At 35.5% G+C, this 18,743-nt stretch overlaps 1 protein-coding gene across 1 annotated transcript in view; it reads left to right on the plus strand.

The window, feature by feature from the left end:
- Lrp1b (LDL receptor related protein 1B) overlaps window positions 1-18,743 on the plus strand; it is a 1,711,024-nt gene that overhangs the window by 1,210,190 nt on the left and 482,091 nt on the right. Inside the window, exon 32 of the mRNA XM_048345540.1 lies at window positions 5,965-6,114. Within this exon, the coding sequence (XP_048201497.1) occupies window positions 5,965-6,114 (150 nt within the window). The remainder of the gene's footprint in view (window positions 1-5,964; window positions 6,115-18,743) is intronic.

The raw sequence follows: 18,743 nt of genomic DNA on the forward strand, positions 1-18,743 counted from the left end.
TTTTGCTCTAGTTGAAAGCTTGAAAAATGAGCTTTAGCTATCTATCATAGGCTCTTTGACATTTCTTGGACTACAGGTATACTACTACATCTAACATTGCTCTGAGGAGATGGAATCTCCAGCTTTTCTTCCAAAACTGGTTTGGAACTATGGGCCTCCCATTGTCAGCTTCCCAAGTATCTTGGGATGATAGGCATGCTTCACTGGAAGGGGGACTGTCTCATGAACTTTTCAGCCAGCCTAGCCTCTCCAATAGCTTGGAATACAGTCATGAATTGCAAGGAGTTTTTGTGATCTTTTTTTTCTTTCTTTCTTTTAGTGGAAGGGAGTACATGTAAAATTATTGGGGACTGAACTTATGGTCTGGTGCTAGCTAGGAAGGCATTGTACTATTGGCCCATGGCTACAGTCCCTTTTTACAATTTTTGTTTTTGAAAACAAAGTCTCAATTTATTCTTGGGCCAGCAGTTTTCTCATGTTGCTATGGATGAGAGACCTATCACTGCAACCAGTTGTAGGTTGAGAAGGGTCATCTTTTATGTTTTTCTACATAGAGTGGGCTCAAAGTATGACTGCATCCCTCTCAGCCTTCCAGAGTAGCTATAGTGAATTCTTTGAGCTACTAAATTTCAACTGGGATTTTTGTTTCATTTGAACTTTTCATATGTTCTGGTTATTCCCTCATCACAGGTACAGCTGATACAGATTTTCTCCTATTCTATAGCCTGCCTTTTTAGTCTAGTAACTGTTTTTCAGATTTATAAAGTTCCATTTGTCAATCTGTGCTCTTATTTGTGAAACTATTGAATCACTACTGAGGAAATTGTTGGTTGTTAGCTATGTATTCCAGGCCTTCTCCTACTTGTTAATTTTTATACACCTATGTGAATATAATGAATGCAATTTAAAAACTAATAGGTCTGGGAAAACAGGCATTTAACTGAGGTTTAAGGAAAAATTAATAAAGGAAATTAAATAAAAGAAAATCTGAACAGTTATCTTCTGATCTGCACCTCTTGAGTGGTTCATGACATGAACTACATGCATGAGCTACCCTTGCTTGTCTTCTCACCTATGTTTTATTGTCAAAGAGATGTCTTTTTTCCATCTAAATCTTCAGTGTTCTTCTGTCACCAAGATCTCACTGTCGTGATGTTATTTTCAAAATATATAAAGGCACAATTATACTTACAAATTTTAAATTTCAAGCATGATTGAAATATGCAAGGCTTGAATTTTTTTTTTTACATAAAACTACCTGGAGAAACTTGGAAAACTACTGATTTGAGATTATTCTAAATCATTTAAATTATACTTTTGGGGAGTATAACCCAGGCATTAGTATTTTTAATGATTTTTCAGGTAACTGTAACTTCCTGAAAGAGCTGAGAACTTATAAGTGTTATCGGTATCTAATGTATATATTAGGTAATAACTATTTCTAAAATGGTTTAATTTTTAATTCATCTTTAGGTCCTTTTTTAATTTTTCACACTTTCACTTTAACTCCATATCGCATAGTATACTGATTCAATTTTGAGTAATTTCAAAAAGAAAATAAATGAAACACATAAAATGAACTCTCTGGTTGTAACTGTTAAAACACATAAACTCATTTTTAAATGAGTCATAAATTTTAAATTTAGTCATAAAAAGAATATGTAGTTAAATTGCATTATTTAAAATAATTATATATCTGTTTCTTACATCAATTTGCTTATTGTTTTTTATTATGAGAGGAATTACAAAATTTCAGAAATTACATTGACTTAAAAAATAAACTGGCCCATTTAAGTTAAAATTATCAAATGAAGTATTAAAATAATCCACAGATGTTAAGCTCTTCAGTAGCTAGGATCACAGGTATGAGCCATCAGTTCCTGCCTGGATAAATAAATTTTCTTTTAAAGAAAGAGCAAATGTGATTCAGAAATTATTTCAGAAAAATATATCAAACAAGTATTCAATGTTGTTTTGATTTAAGTGTATGATATTAACAAAGTGAAAAATCTTATAATAAAAATATTTATATTAGTAAACTATAAATATATGTAATAATTATGTACATAGTCATATTTATCATATTTTACCAACTTCTTAAATTAATAGGATTCATACAGGATTAAAATTTAATTTTATGAACAAGGAAATAAGTTTACTCAATAATATTTAAGGATTGAATTAGGATATTTAAGTAGAAGAAAAATATATGGAGAGACTAGGTGAATTTATTACATACACTTATAAAGTAACAGAAGACAATTTTTTGAATATTAAAGATGATAATCTGATATTATTCAATCTTAAAACTGATATAACATTTTAACAAAACCAAATAGACTTATCAAAACCTGCTTATCAAAGTATTAAGACTTCGTTCATTCTTTTTTAAATAATTACTTATTTATTGTCAAAGTTATGTACAGAGGGGTTACAATTTCAAATGTTAGGCAGTGGGTACATTTCTTGTAAAATTTTTTTGTCTCCTCCCTCATTTCCTCCCTTTCCCTCCCCCTTACCCCCTACCCCCACGAGTTGTTCAGTTGGTTTACACCAAATGGTTTTGTAAGTATTGCTTTTGTAGTTTGTCTTTTTATCCTTTGTCTCTTGATTTTGATATTCCCTTTCCCTTCCCTAGTCTAATAGCTGTATATACAGTATCCAGGGTACTCAGATGAAATACAGTGATGGAACGGGGGCAACCACAAGCAGGGGCACAAGGGTATTATCCACTAAAAAAGCTATAGTTTCACATGGCATGTTGAAAATAATTACAACAGTTATATAACACTTGTTTCCATAACATGGAGTTCATTTCACTTAACATCATCTTATATGTTCATAAGGGCATAGCTATTGGGCTCTTGTGATCCTCTGCTGTGACTAACCTAAACCTGTGCTAATTCCCTATGAGGGAAACCATTGAGTCCATGCTTCTTTAGGTCTGGTTCATGTCACTTAGTATATATTTTTCCAAGTCCTTCCCTTTCCTTATGAATGGGGCAATGTCATTCTTTCTGATAGAGGCATAAAATTCCATTGTGTATATGTACCACATTTTCCTCATCCATTTGTCTACTGAGGGGCACCTGGGTTGGTTCTGTATTTTAGCAATGACAAATTGTGCTGTGGTGAACATTGTTGTGCTGGTGGCTTTAGTGTGTCTTGCTTGTAATCTTTTGGGTAGATGGCCAAAAAAGGGTCATAGGGGAGCTCTAGGTTTAGCCTTCTGAGGAATCTCCAAACTGCTTTCCAGAGTGGCTGAACAATGTACATTCCCACCAACAATGTAGTAGGGTTCCCTTTTGGCCATGTCCCCTCCAGCATTTGTTATTGTTAGTTTTCCTGATAATGGACATTTTTACTGGGGTGAGGTGGAATCTTAATGTTGTTTTGATTTGCATTTCTTTCATGGCAAGTGATGTAGAGCACATCTTCATGTGTCCAGGCAATTCTCATTTTCTCTTCAGAGAAGTCTCTTTCTAGGTCTTTTGTCCACTTGTTGAGGCGTATGTTAGTTCTTTGTGGTTTTGTTTTGGAGGAATTTAATTTTTTTTAATTCTGCATATGTTTTAGATACTGAGGCCTTTGTTCATTGTATGGCCGGTAAAGATCTTCTCCCAGTCTGTGGGCTTTCTCTTTACCTTGCAAGCTATGTCCTTTGCCCTACAGAAGCTCTGCAGTTTGATGCAGTACCATTTGTCTAACTTTTCTTTGATTTGTTGCAGTTCTGGGCCCTTATTAAGGAAGTTTTGTCCTTTTCCAAGGAGCCCAAGTGTTTCTCCTACTCCTTCTTGTCGTGTTTTCAGGGTATCTGTTTTAATTTCAAGGTCTTTGATCCATTTGGAATTGATTTTGGTGTCGTGTGATATATAAGAATCTAAGAATCTAAGATTTCAGTGTTTCATCAATTTTTTTTGTAAGAATGCTTGAACTTACTCCTCAAATGCACTTCTAAATTTTCCAATAGATTTAATTAAGTAATCCATCCATTTTGCTTTTATGCTACTTTTTTCCTTCTGCACACCCAAAGCAATGAAAAAGACTTATTAGAGTCTTTCTTGTATGCCCACAGACTGGGAGAAGATCTTTACCGGCCATACAATAAACAAAGGCCTCATATCTAAATCTGGAGCATATTTGGTAAAAGAGAAAGTTCAGATGTTTTGGAATAATTGAATGAGGAACATTTAGTATTAAAATTCACACTCTTTTCGTAAAAAGAGATTCAGGAAATTTAAATGCATTCTTTAAGAAAGGCTAAACAAAGCTGGGATACTATATCCTAAGTAGAACAGAGGGTTTCCTCTGCGTAGTCCTACCATCTCTTACTCAAGCCAAAAGCACCATGCCAAAGCTTAAGGCAGAAAGTGAATTGAGAGGAGACAATACACAGCAACCTACAAATGTAGATTTCTGGTAGCTTGTCTTGGTTGGGTGCTACCGTTTAAAATAGCCATGAATATAAATGAGCTACATTTTTATAAGTAATTTTCCATCAATATATTTAGTTATGTAATTTTCTAAAATTCAGAAACAGACATTTCTGAGTTATATTTTATGACATTCATTTGTAGTGATGATCTTGTATTATGTATGTAAATATAAAATGAAGCAGAAGTTTAAATGGGCTACTTATTTTTAAAGATATATTTTTCTAAACTATAACTTAATAAACTATAAAGGCTTAGAGACCTCTCATCAAACAAATCAAGCAGTGAACATTTTCATCTGGAATATGCTACACAAAATAGAATATAGCTGTATTAGTTCTACTTCACTGTTTTGTGTTTGTTGGCTGGTTGGTTAGTGGTGTTTTTTGTTGTTGTTTTGGTTTTTTTGGTTTACTTAGTAATTAAAGTCAACCACCTACCGTGGTTATCTAATAGTCAGAAAACTGAATTCCTGCATTGTTTAATTTTATGTATTGCAATTTCTCTAGTGAACCTTCCAGACTTCTGTGAGTAAAGCATACCATAAGTCAGTAAATAGCTGTTGTATTATACAGAATTGTTGGATTCTACTTTAATGAAACTGGTCTGCTAAATCAATGCTACTCTCTGTTCTGTGACTCCCTGTTCTTGAGAATTATATAGGGGTGTTTCACATTCTTGGTGCACTGGAATTACAGATGTTTCTTGCCTTCTTTACTTACTATCTATCTGTCTATCTATCTATCTATCTATCTATCTATCTATCTATCTATCTATCTATCTACCTACTTATCTAACTATTTATTTTTCAATACTGGGGCTGTGTTGGAACTATGCCTCAGTACTCAGAATAGATACAGACATAGGCAAACTTGATATAAATAAAATTTTCTTCAATATGTTTGTTGGCTAAAATTTTAGGGTTCTATAGTATGTCCTTAAATCACATGTTGTATTTTATGCCATGATATTCTTTTATTGGAGGATGTTTATAGAATTGCATGCCTTCCACAGATAATCAAGTAAAAGCTAAAATGGGCCACTTATTCCAAGAATTTATTAAAGAAAAGGGTAATATGTATTTTTCTCACTTGTTTCTCTGGGAAAGATTCTCTGGCAAACAGCTTATGCTCTCTGTGCCCAAGTACTTGGCCCAATGAGGTCATGGATACCAACGTGGATCCCCTGAGTAATTGCTACCATGTGAACTCTGATATTGCTGGGTAGGTTAGTAAGTAAATTAATAATAAGAACACAATTTCCTTTCCTAGTCTGGGTTCCATTTTCCTTATCTGTATTATGAACTACCATTTATCTTGATGACATAGAATGCTTTGAAAGTCAGTCATGATAACAATTAAGTGTCTCTAACAGTGTAATGTTGCTCAGCCAGTTCATTAGCCATTTCCCTATTTGCCAGTTTTTATTTTCTAAAGAATAAGTTGAACTTTCAACTTATTTTTTTCTAGTGGTGCTAGGTGAACAGTTTAACTGACTGCTATTATGTTCAAACTGTATAATTTAATTACAGGTCTATCAATAGACTATGTGGAAAACAAGCTTTATTGGATCAGTTCAGGCAATGGAACCATAAATAGATGCAACCTGGATGGTGGTAATTTAGAAGTAATAGAGTCAATGAAAGAAGAATTAACAAAAGCTACAGCTTTAACTATCATGGGTAAGTATAATGAGTCTATGGCTATCGTGCTTCTTATTGATTGGGGGTTGATTAATGATGATTGGTTGAAAGCTTAGAAAGTTACTGCTCCAATAACACCAAATGCACATTCAAATTGCACATCTCTATAAGATTTTCTTTTCTTTAGTTTTTTTTTTTTTAATTTAAAAGACATACTTGTGAGTTCACCAGATGAAACACTTAGCACTGTTAGCAACAGTAGTTTAGCATTATTGATTCTTGGCTTCCTGTGACTTATATTATTTTATGGTTCTTTTCTGAGCTCCACTGCTGTCTTCTGAAGTGTAAACACCTTGTGAATTTGTCAGTGCAGTGCAGTCTGGCTAATCTCTGTTTGTAAAAAATAACACGATCCATCCAGATAATTCAAGATTAGCTAATAGGGTCCATTAGAGCAACAAATGAAATTACTATTGTACCCAATAATCCTTCCCCATAGTTAGGAATGAGAAGAGAGTATGCTGATCTAAGTCTTACTTCTATTCCCATTGTTTACTCCTCGGACTAAAAACAGGTGCTGGGCAAGTGAAGATAAGAAAGGAGCCAAAGAAGGAAATGTAATATTCTATAAAATAACTAATCAATTTCTACCATAATAAAATTAGAGATTAAGTTTTGATTTTTTAAAGAAGGTAATTTTAAGAGTGAATAGCATAAATATTCTTTGGTGAAGACTGGCTCTATTTTGTTTTGTGAATACAGGCTCTAAACTACAGCTTGTGAGTGGTCAACCTGTGACAATTAAATATTACATAAAGAATCTTAGTGTTTATGTTTTGTAACAGGAAACCAAAAAAAAGTTATATTGTAAAATAGGCCAACTTTCTAAAACGTGCACTAATAATGAAATAAACATGAATATATATACTGCTATTGTTTTTGTGCCAGTCTTGAATATAGTTTTAAAGTTTATTCAAGAGCTAACACATTATTTTTAATACTGTACATTCTATAATCGTTCAGTGCTTTCACAATTCCACAGCATGAATGTCACCTTGATTCATTTTTCTTTGCCTTGTTTTTGTTTCTGTCTATAGAAACTATGTGTAAGACATGGTTGCGAGACCTATATTTAATGTAAATATCAGTGGAAGGAGACTTAAAGATTTGTCTCCTAGGGCTGGGAATATGGCCTAGTGGCAAGAGAGCTTGCCTCATATACATGAGGCCCTGGGTTCAATTCCCCAGCACTACATATACAGAAAATGGCCAGAAGTGGCGCTGTGGCTCAAGTGGCTGAGTGCTAGCCTTGAGCAAAAGGAAGCCAGGGACAGTGCTCAGGCCCTGAGTCCAAGGCCCAGGACTGGCCAAAAAAAACAAAACAAAACAAAAGATTTGTCTCCTAGACAGGCATTAGTTTTATCATCTGTGGTCTATGACTATGAAAAATATCTACATGAAAGTTACAAAGGTACATATGTATAAATTATTTCAGAAAGGAGGTGATTGCTTCATCCAATTATTAAAATAAAAACTATATCCATATCAATTGTTATAATTGGGCAATGCTGATACAAAATATATCTGTATGTATAATATTATTATACAAATCAATTGGAAATACATGTGAATGTGTATTTTAAAAAAAACTGGTTCTGTGTAATGGAGGAATGAAAATTTTGAAAGGGGTGACACAGATCAAAATGCATTTTGTTTAGTGACCCTGCCCTTGTAAAACTACTGACACCTGATAATTTTTTTAAAAAAGCTCTGTAATCATATCAAACTTAAAATCAATGCCAGCCACATTATCTATACAGCACTCTCTAATTTTGCTCAAGTGGAAAGTTCCAGGTAGTGGCATCAGGTGATACTCTGTCATTGGCTTTTGGGCAAGCGTTTTTTCCACAGTTGCTGTCCTGTTCATTTTTTCTCTTTGAGGCTGAGTTAAATTCTTTTTCTTAATTTATTTTTATTTTTATCTTTTCATTAGTACTTTTTTTTGTTCCCTAAGTTCTTTCCAAGAAATGTGATTTGAAAAATTGTTTTTCCAGATGAGAAACCTAAACTTGTAAACAATGAATCACTTTAAGTAAATATTATCTGATGTTGTTTCTAAACTTTGGGGAATTCTTAGATTGTTTGTATACAATTACGTTTATGTTATTTTCATCATGTGTCCAGAAATACATATGTACACACATACACAGCACATGTACTTGCTCAGGCACACATGCATGCACGTGCACACACACACATACAGATACACACATGCACACATGCACAAATTTTACCTGATAGATACTTTATTGCACTATAGGAATTTATTTACAATTGCTCTACATATCTTTGGAGATTAATTTTTAAAGTATTTTATATTACTCAGGCTTTCCTCATCAGGGACATTTTGGGCTGAATACTTACTCAAGATGTGTTTTCAAAACTGACTTCCAATTTAATACACAAAATCAAAACAAACCAGCACACAGTATAAAAGAGTAGAATAAATTAAAGGAGACATATAAAATGTCAGTCATAAAACTTCACAGAATTTCATAGACTTTTTAGTGAGTAAAAATGTTATATATTTATAAAAAATGGTCAATATATTAGAAAAAAAAAGATGGAGTGGTTAAAAAAAGAACATCTTTTCCAAGTGTTGGTTGTCTTAATATGAATGCTACTGATCCTGGAAATAAATTATAAGCTTATATCATCACCATGATTATTGTCATCTAAATACATAAAGGCCAGACCAAGAAAAAGAGGATAGGAATCTCTAGAAGCTTTGCTAGAAGTTATGAGCTTCAACCTGGTTCAGACATCCCTGGTGTGGGGGGGGGTGAGGGCTGAGGTTGAGTAGAGGGAGGGAGACAGAGAGAGGAAGGATAAGCAACTGTAATCAAAATATTTAATATACATGTGAAAAAGAACTAGGGAATTTCAGGGGATGTGTGGCATTTGGAAACATGAGGAAGACTAATATAAAGGGATGACAGTGGGCAAGAATCATTATACTCACAAATGGTATCGTGAGTTGAAACCCTTTTCTACAACTACCTTAGGATAAAAAATACTGACTCTCAAATAATAATTAACTAACCACATAATTATATAAATATATAAAGTGGTGATGAGTGCTTCCTACAGAGGATGAACATGATAGTCATATAAATAGTAATACATAGCCACTTCAGGACTATCCAATGGATTACTGATTATTGCAGTTACAATTATTTAAAAACAACTTTGCTACAATGACCGTGGGTTTACACCTCTAGAAACAAAGAAATATTTAGCAAAAAAAGGCATAGGCAAATGTGTGGTGCTCCCCAAAGAGACCCCATAAGTCATGGGTAACTGAAAAAACACACTTCTTTCCAGCGTGAATGTTTCTTAGCTTGAGATAAGAGTGGGGAGGTTGAAAGTGGTAACATTGATCAAGATGCACTGTATTTACAAACTAATTTGATGAAACACAATGCTTTATATAACTATTTACTTTGTACAACTAATTAAAACAAAAAAGATGAAAAGAAACCATTTCAATAAAGCTTTGTCTTCCTCCATATTGTTAATCCTTTAGAACTATAAATTATAATTTAAGTTTCCTTGTTTTATTCTAATAAATATACACAAAATAAAAACAAATAATTCTGATATTTTTAAAATTCTTTCTTTTACTCTCTCTTTTTTCTTTCCCCTTTCTCCTTCCTTCCTTCCTTCTTTCTTTATTTCCTCCTCCTCTTTCTCTCCTCCTCCTGATGTTTTCCTCCTTCTCCTCCTTTCTTCTGTTATTTTTTTAAATTTGTTTGTTTTGTTTTGTTGTCCTGCTCATGGCTGGTCCTCTTGGGCCATAGGTTAGAGATAGGTGTCTTTTGGATTTTCCTGCCATAGCTGGATTAGAATCATAATTCTCAGATCCCACCCCACTGAGCAGCTAGGATTACAGGGCTAAGCCACTAGTGACTTAATAATATTGAATACTTTAAGACGCTATATTTTGGAGAAAGCTCTTGTTAAAAAAAAAAAGATAAGTTCTTGAGAATTCTATCTCTAATTAATCACCAGAAAAGTGGAAGTGGCAGTGTTACTCAAGTGGTAGAGCTGACGAGTTCAGGAACAGTGCCCAGGCCCAGAGTTCAAGCCCCACAATGGAAATAAAAAAAAAAAAAAAGCAAGCAAATTCAGAAACACATGAGTACCAGTAGCTACTTAGGTTTGGTCATCATTTATACTGGTGATTTTAAGTTTTTGAGAGAAGATATAGTTAAGATAGTCAACAACCTGCTGTGTCATTAAAGAGGATTTTGGTAGTTAAAGAAAATGTTTCTTGGAAGAGCTGACATACTTGGTAGAGAAGAAACTGTTCCTCTTCTGAACAACAGGACATAATTATTTATTTAAAAGGGTTGTTGTGGTATGCCTTGTAGAAGAGAAGGAACACACAAATATGAGGTACAATAATTATTTGAATTAAACTTATATTTGCAAAAAAATTGCTAATATAGAAATTACACCCCTAAAAATGACTGCCATTTATTTATTCATTCAAAAAATTATATATATATATATATATATATTCTGTTGTCTTTATATGGGATAACCACTGATATTTACGATGGAAAGGATACTGAATTCATCAATATTACCCAGTAGCATAGATAGTAGACAATAAGGAAGTCAAATAAGTAAAACCTATAGTGTGATTCTTTAGTGATAAGAAAAAAAACTACAGAGGTTTGAACTTTTAGATTGATAGATTAGAAAGAGCTGACTAAAATAGTGACTTTTGTGTAGAGATAATGAGGATAGAGTGAAGAACTGATTTGTAAACTTCAAAGAACCATTTTCTTTATTATATCATTTTACTTAAGCTTTGTTTTTAGAAACACACAAGAATTAATTACACTGACATAAATCTTTTAAATTAATATGTGAGTTTATCAATTTAGGAATAACGGTAATTTTACCTCACTTCTCCAGTGAGTTTTCACCTAGTCAGATGTAATTTATACATTATGTACCATTATCAACACCTTTCAATTTGCTGAGTAGCCTATGATGTTGAACAACTTATTTTTCCCCATTTTTAAAGACGATCTCATTTAATGTCTAGTCGCAAATGTCAGAAATAGCAAATAACAGAGCTCTTACTCTCAGTTTTAACAGCTAGGAGCTCTAAAATGGTATCTTCTGCCAGTTTTTTTTTTCCTAGTGTTTAATCTGATTATAGGGAATTTTTTTTTTTTTTTTTGCCAGTCCTGGGGCTTGGACTCAGGGCCTGAGCACTGTCCCTGGCTTCTTTTTGCTCAAGGCTAGCACTCTGCCACTTGAACCACAGCACCCCCTCTGGCCATTTTCTGTATATGTGGTGCTGGGGAATTGAACCCAGGACCTCATGTATAGGAGGCAAGCACTCTTGCCACTAGGCTATATCCCTAGCCCACGGGAATTTTTGTTTGTATAACATTGGGAGCATTATCTTACATGACTTTCAAATACCATGTGTTCTAAAAATAGTTCGTAATCAGCTATATGATACTTGGTTTTGCAGTTGTAAATTTTTTTTATTTGTTTCATTCATCTTTCCTTGGCAATTTTGACATTGTCCTGGTTATTAATGCCTACAGGAGACAGTAAAGGTAATTCAAGTTAATCAACTATCTGTTTGAACCTCTGTTCCTTTGAAAGGGCATGAGCAAATAGACTAAAGTTATTGAGTATTTTAAGGGTTTGAGGACAGCTTAGAGATTTCATTTACCATATAATCTCTACTCTCTTTGTGCATGTACAGTGTGAGGGAAAGATTGCTCATATGCTGTAGACAAAGTGAAAAAAATCAATACATGAAGCTGAGCTGAAGAATAATAACAAATATACTAGCAGAAATAGGTCTGTGGGTATTTGGAGACATTTAGAATTAAGAAACTATAATGATTGCATTTGGATTTTAGCTTTACTATATATTTAAAATAGAAATGTAAATTTTAAATAAACACAAAGAAATCTATACTCTATATAGAAAATAAGTGGGATATATGGATTTAATGATGAGTGAACAGCTGAACAATAATTACTCAAATGAGACTAGTAAGTAAATATTAAAGAGATGTTTAAGCTTGGCTATCAAAATCAACAGAAGAAAAGAAAAGAATGTGTTTCTTACATGTTTTCAGTCTCATTCTTCCTACTTATTTGATTATGCACATAGTGTTTGTTTTAACAAAATAAGATAATCATTTGTCCTTTAGGGAGTGCTTACATGACATTACACATGTTAGCTGTGAGGACATTTGCCCATATCTGGGCTTACATCACAAACTTAAAATCATTTTAAATGCTGATATGATGATTCACAACTCCTGAATAATTTACTCATGTAGAAATCAAGACTGCTAATATGAAATGCTTCTAGACACCATCTCAGTTTTAGATAATTGTCATATTTGCTTGTTTAAAACTGAACTCAGGGTTAATATTGGTAGATATTAATATTTTCAAGTCTTCCCATTAGATTTTCTGTGACAAAACTTTTGCATATGTCTAAATTCTTGGGTCACTGAAAAAGTTTGAGTCTCAATTGATAGGGGGGAAAATCTTCACTTTGATTAACACAAGTTCTCAGCTGATAAGCCGGATATACACTTTTAAAATTTACAGCAATAATCTCTTCAGCTAAATACTTTAGGAATAATAAATAATGCTAGGACTTGCTAAAATATAATGCATATCTGGAAGTCAATTTGTTCGCTTGTTATGATTAATTACATGTAGATTATAGTTTGTAAATAATGATAGACAGTTACATTGGGTATATAATTAAACAGCCTAGCAAAATTTCCATGCAGAATTCATCAAAACTTTTTAAAAGTTTTTCTTCTCATGATACATTATGGCCACGGTATCTACAGCACATTAGGATAGAGGGGAAGTGATATCTGACAGGATGTAGCACTTAATATTTCTGAGAGCTTCAGTCTGTACACTTGAAGATTCACATGAAAATGTAGTCTGAACATATTTTCGAATGGCTTTGGGAGGCATCACTTCAATAGACTATCTTGAAATGCCAATTTCTCTGTTTTACATCATTCAAATACATGTCTCATATTGTTAATTATTATTTTTCCTCCAACCAGAGTTTAGTAAATATCTCTTTTCTTTGAATGGGAAAGAGTCTGAAACACTTAAATTTTCCAGAGTCCTTGCTTCATGAGAGCTTCCCTTTTCTTCCATTATTTTTTTCTTTTTAAAAATTATTCCTCCAGTGGCTGGGAATATGACCTAGTGGGAAGAGTGCTTGCCTTGTATATACATGCAGCCTTGGGTTCGATTCCGCAGCACCACATATTATAGTAAAGGGCCAGAAGTGGCACTGTGGCTCAAGTGGCAGAGTGCTAGCCTAAGGGGAAAAAAAATTTATTCCTCTCTTTCCTCTTTCCCTGCCTTATGTTCTTTATTTTCTTTTTCTTTATTCTTCCCCCTTCTTTTTTGTTTGTTTCCCTTATGAGATTAAAGCTTTAAGTTTCTCTGTTTATATTTGAAAGCTTAGGTATCGGCCATCCAAGAGGACCATGCAGAGATAATCACAGACAGGAGAAGGTTCATAAGGAGGTTTATTAGCGGGACCATATTTCCTATGCAAGAGGGAGCTACATGGTGTCTGCACCTTATCCAGGTGGCAGTTTCTCTCTGGGGATAAAGAGGCAGTAGTTAGGTAGTGAGTAGGAGTGGCTCATTAGGTATGGGTGGGTCTGGGGTCTACTGGGAGGAGGTGAGGACCTAAGGCTAGGGAAATGCTAACATTCCCCCATTTGTTGTTTATTAATAACAGAGGAGGGGTACCAGGCTGGGAGTATGGGCAGAGGTTGTTTCTTCTGGAACTACTTCCTGCTGAAAAGGGGAGAAGTAGTCAGGGGTCCCTGATTCGTCATTTGGCCTGGTACTCTCCAGTTTGGTTGGTAAAAGTCCTCATCATTTCCACGAGAATGGTTATCAGGGCCAATGGGTGTCATGGTCTCCTCTGGCTACCTCCTGCAGTTTGGGCAAATCAAGGAGTCATTGGATCTGGGGTCTTCAGGGTCCAGATCTGCACTGGGCAGAACAGTGTAGTAAGAGGATGGCCTTGAACTGCAGGTTCCCAGGTGGCGTCCTGAGTGAGGGATGTTATCCTGTTAAAAGAGACTTGAAAAGGGTCAGGCTAAAGGCTGACAAGTTCACAGGACCAGTTAACATGAATGACATGGTAGAACACACCCTGGCCACAAGCCAGGAAAGTTTCATTTGGAACATAAACCCAATTGTGGCCCATTACAAGGAAGGAGGAATAACTGGACTGGGGGCAAAAAGGAAGTGTTTAGGGAGAGTGGACTGGTTGGGAGTATATATATAGCAAGTAACAAAGGCAAGAGTGCAAGTTTCTGTTCAGATGGAAAATGGACAGGCATGGACATTAGGTGGGTAAACAACTATTTCTCTTGATCTCTCCGCTCTGATTAATTTTGAAAGGGCAAGTTTAAATTGACTCCATTTAAGATGAGACTTTATCTCCTGTTACTCATGTCCATGGTTCCTCATTGTCAGGATTGACCTTGTCCTAAAGGTCAAGGTGCTCATTGCTTGGATAGCCCAGTTGGCATTCATGGGGTTTGAACTCAAGGCCTGGGCACTATCCCTGAGCACTTCTGCTCAAGGCTAGTGTTCTACCACTTGAGCCATGGTGCCACTTTCAGCATTTGGCTGGTTCTCTTGAGCCAAGCTTCCAGTCTGGCTCTTTGCTGGTTAGTTGGGAGATGGAATTTCAGAGGGATATATATATATATATATATATATATATATATATATATATATATATGTGTGTGTGTGTGTGTGTGTGTGTGTGTACACATATATATACATGTATATATATGTACACACACACACACACATATATATATATATATATATATATATTTCTTCTTCCTGGGCTGCTTTTAACTGCAATCCAAGGAGTCTTAGACATAAAGCCCTTTTTATTTCCAATTAAAGCAACAGGAGAACAATAGGAGTAGAACTTACCTGTAACTTGTTGAGAACTGACCAACAAATACTTGCCAGAGTTCTGCTGTAATACTTAGAGAACAGCAGACTGAATGAGATACATATGCCATCAAATCAAATCATTTCAGGTAGAAGAGAGCACAAAAGAATAACAATCAAGAGGGCAAAGGGTTGGGACAATGTAAAAGTCTCAGCTTCAGTGGATCTGAAGTGGCTGTCTTCCATCCGGATTCAGCAGGCTTTGTTAGTCATGTGTGATGGAGGCAGGCAGTTGAAATAAGTTGGATCTGGGTGAGGCTGTAGTGGCATCTCAGAGTCCCCTGGATAGATTGTCACACCTTCTGCTGGATTGCTTGCAAATTTCTACACAATACTGGTTGAAGACATTTGAAATCTCCCAGTATTCCCTGGTTGCTTACTCTGAGTACTATGGCTTTTGTAGGCTGGTGCCCTACTGGTTTAAGCAGGGTGGCAACTTAAAACAGATTTTAGAAGGCTTGGGTCTTTAACCATCTTCCTAGTCACAAAATCCACACAGACCAAAGGCCAACCAAGTCTGCTCTCTGCAGCAGCCAAGACAGTTTCTGAGACATGGAGGGGGAAGACACCAATGCTTCCCCAATGTAACCCTGTGGCCACCAAACACAATTCTGATGCTTTCAACCTTGGAGTAAGTCTTGGTTGCAACTGTCATGATAGGCCTGCTATAAACCCAACTCTAATCTTGGGGGGGGACAGGTGGCAGAGCCAAGACAGGAGCACTCTGGGCCTGTCAGAATCTTCACAGGACTCCTAGATTCCCTGAGCAGTTTTCCATGCAAGAGAGAGAGAGAGAATAAGGAATCACCAGTAGTGAAACCTGGCAGTTTTGGATCAGACTGTGGAGGCAGCTTCCTGTAGCCACGGAACGTCACAGTCCATGCAGCTAGCACACATGTCGACCTGCATCCTATAAATCAAAACATCAATCCTGGATCAGGAAAATCGAGGTTAGCAGCCACATTTGCACACTCGTTCCAAAATGACTCTGGTCCCTTGATCTTAAAGAGTTTATGAGAGCACAGGAGAGAAAAATGGAGAAGCAAAATCTTAGTCTATACCAAAGAATTGTCAAAATCAGATGTTCACTTGACTTTTAGCATACATAGACATAAAGAATAACACACTTGTTTTACATCTTTGTATTTGTACTACATACTGCATATTAGAACTTTTGGAGTTTTTCTTAGACACATTAGCTTGCACCCAAAAATTATCAGTTTGGATTTAAAACCTGGGTTTTTTTTTTTTTTCTTTTGGCTTGGAGTATGGTGATAAGAGTCAGGATTGCCTCCAGGCTGTTCACCTTGAGTCCACCCACAGGCTGCAAAGATCAGTTTAACACGAGACTTAAAAGTAAGTTAAAATAGTAGTCAAAAGCAAGTAATTTTGAAACCATGATGCCAGTTTTTACATGTTTTACCAATAGACAGACATACAGACAGTTGTGCACAAGCTTTGGGGAGCACTTAATTCTTTTTTTCAATTGGCCTTGTAAGAGGCCAAATTTGTAGATTGTCATGGTGGATGGATGTAGAGCAGTCAGTCAGGAGAAGTTACCTCAGTGGTCCTCTAGATGGGCTTAGGACAGCAGAATAGGTCCCTGGGACAGCTTGGACTCCCCAGAAATGGGGGAGCAAATCCACTGGGATGCCTATCTTGGGTTCGACACCAATGAAGCATAGGTATCGGCCATCCCAGATGACTGTGGGGAGATAATCACAGACAGGAGAAGAAGGTTCATAAGGAGGTTTATTAGTGGGGCCATATTTCCCAAGGGAGAGGAAGCTACATGGCGCCTGCACCTTATCCAGGTGGCAGCTTCTCTCTGCCAGTAAAGGGGAAGTAGTTAGGTAGTGAGTAGGAGTGGCTCATTAGGTATAGGTGGGTCTGGGGTCTAATGGGAGGAGCTAAGGACCTGAGATTAGGGAAATGCTAACAATATTTTAACTTCTATGGGTTACAAATTGTGACCTCAGAGATCTGACAATATTACCGAAATGTTTATCCTAACACAGCCAATTCAGCTGAGTTGGTAACAGTTTTAAGGAATCAAAGTAATAAGCAGGACTTCTGCATTTGATTTTGTTTAAAGTAAGTGTCGATATCTATTGTCTGAAAGGCATAACATGTTTTTAAGCTACTATCCAAAGGAGCCGTATTAATCACACTTAGTTAGGGATTAAGAATCATGAGAGGATAAGAAATTTTAAGATTGTGGCGGGGTCACCACAGCTCATGTAATTTGGTGAAAAAGTTGATAAACGTGTGAGGTTGCTGCATGCAGGTCATTACATGAGATGAAAGTGAGGACTGGCATGTGGATCAGTGGTAGAGTGCTTGCCTAGCCTGTACAATCCTGAGCTTCATCCTTAGCACTGAAAGAGGAAATAAAGAAAACAAGATGAATGGTGTCAAACTTCTGTAAGTCTGACTCTCTAGAGGCTTAAGCAGAAACCACTCTAGTTCTAGGTCAGGCTGGGATTCCTAGAAAAATTCTATTTTAAATAGCAAAAAAAAAAAAAGCAAATGATAATTACAGATAGCTCTTGAAGAGATCTCCATAGAGACTGGGTTGGAGTATGGCAATAAATAATGAATAGCATAGCAATTGACATAAAGGAGAGGCAATGTTTTCAGTCTAGAAAAGGCAAAACACAGGAAAGTAGCATAGTGAAAGATGCTACTTAGGTAAAAATGTTTTCACTGTTCTTTTAAATTCCTCCTTTGAGAACTATGAATAGTTGAAAATGGCACATTTAAGGATTATTTGTTTTTTGCCAGTCCTGGGGCTTCAACTCAGGGCCTGCACACTGTCTCTGGCTTCTTTTTGCTCAAGGCCAGCACTCTACCACTTGAGCCACAGCGCCACTTCCGGCTTTTTCTGTATATGTGGTGCTGAGGAATAGATCCCAGGGCTTCATGTATACGAGGCGAGCACTTTATCACTGGGCCATATTCCAATATTCCAATATTCCATATTCCAATAATCCTTGAGGATTATTTGAATAAATAAGAATTTTCAAGATTGACTCTAGTCAATTCCCGTATATACACATGTGCATAATGTGATACATATATGTACAATACATATGTCACATGTGTACCTACATGTGTATTATATATACATATAGGCACATATACATATACACATGCATATATACACGTATTGTACCCATACATATGGTATAATATAACTTGCTATAATATAACTGGAAATTAAGGTGAGACAATTTAAAATAAGAATTAATATACAAATTACCCTCACAATATATGAAGAAATAACTTTTGCTCATATATAAAGTATCACTGATAGTGACGTAAAATACAGGCTGATTCTGGTATAATTCACCAAGAATCCAATAAAACAAATGCAATTGATGCTGATGTTTTGAGTTTTCTGAGGTAATAAAAATATTTGTTACATTGTAAACAAAAAATGATAAGTTTTCATTCTAGAAATATTAGTATTTTTTAAATCCATGTAGAACAAACTTTGTATTTGGATATAAAGAGGATTAAGCATCAGGTTCTGATACTTATTTTTTAATAGGCCTTTAAGATAAATATATAGGTGCTTGGAAAAT

Source organism: Perognathus longimembris, chromosome 4, assembly GCF_023159225.1.
Source record: "Perognathus longimembris pacificus isolate PPM17 chromosome 4, ASM2315922v1, whole genome shotgun sequence".
Classification (NCBI taxonomy): domain Eukaryota; kingdom Metazoa; phylum Chordata; class Mammalia; order Rodentia; family Heteromyidae; genus Perognathus; species Perognathus longimembris.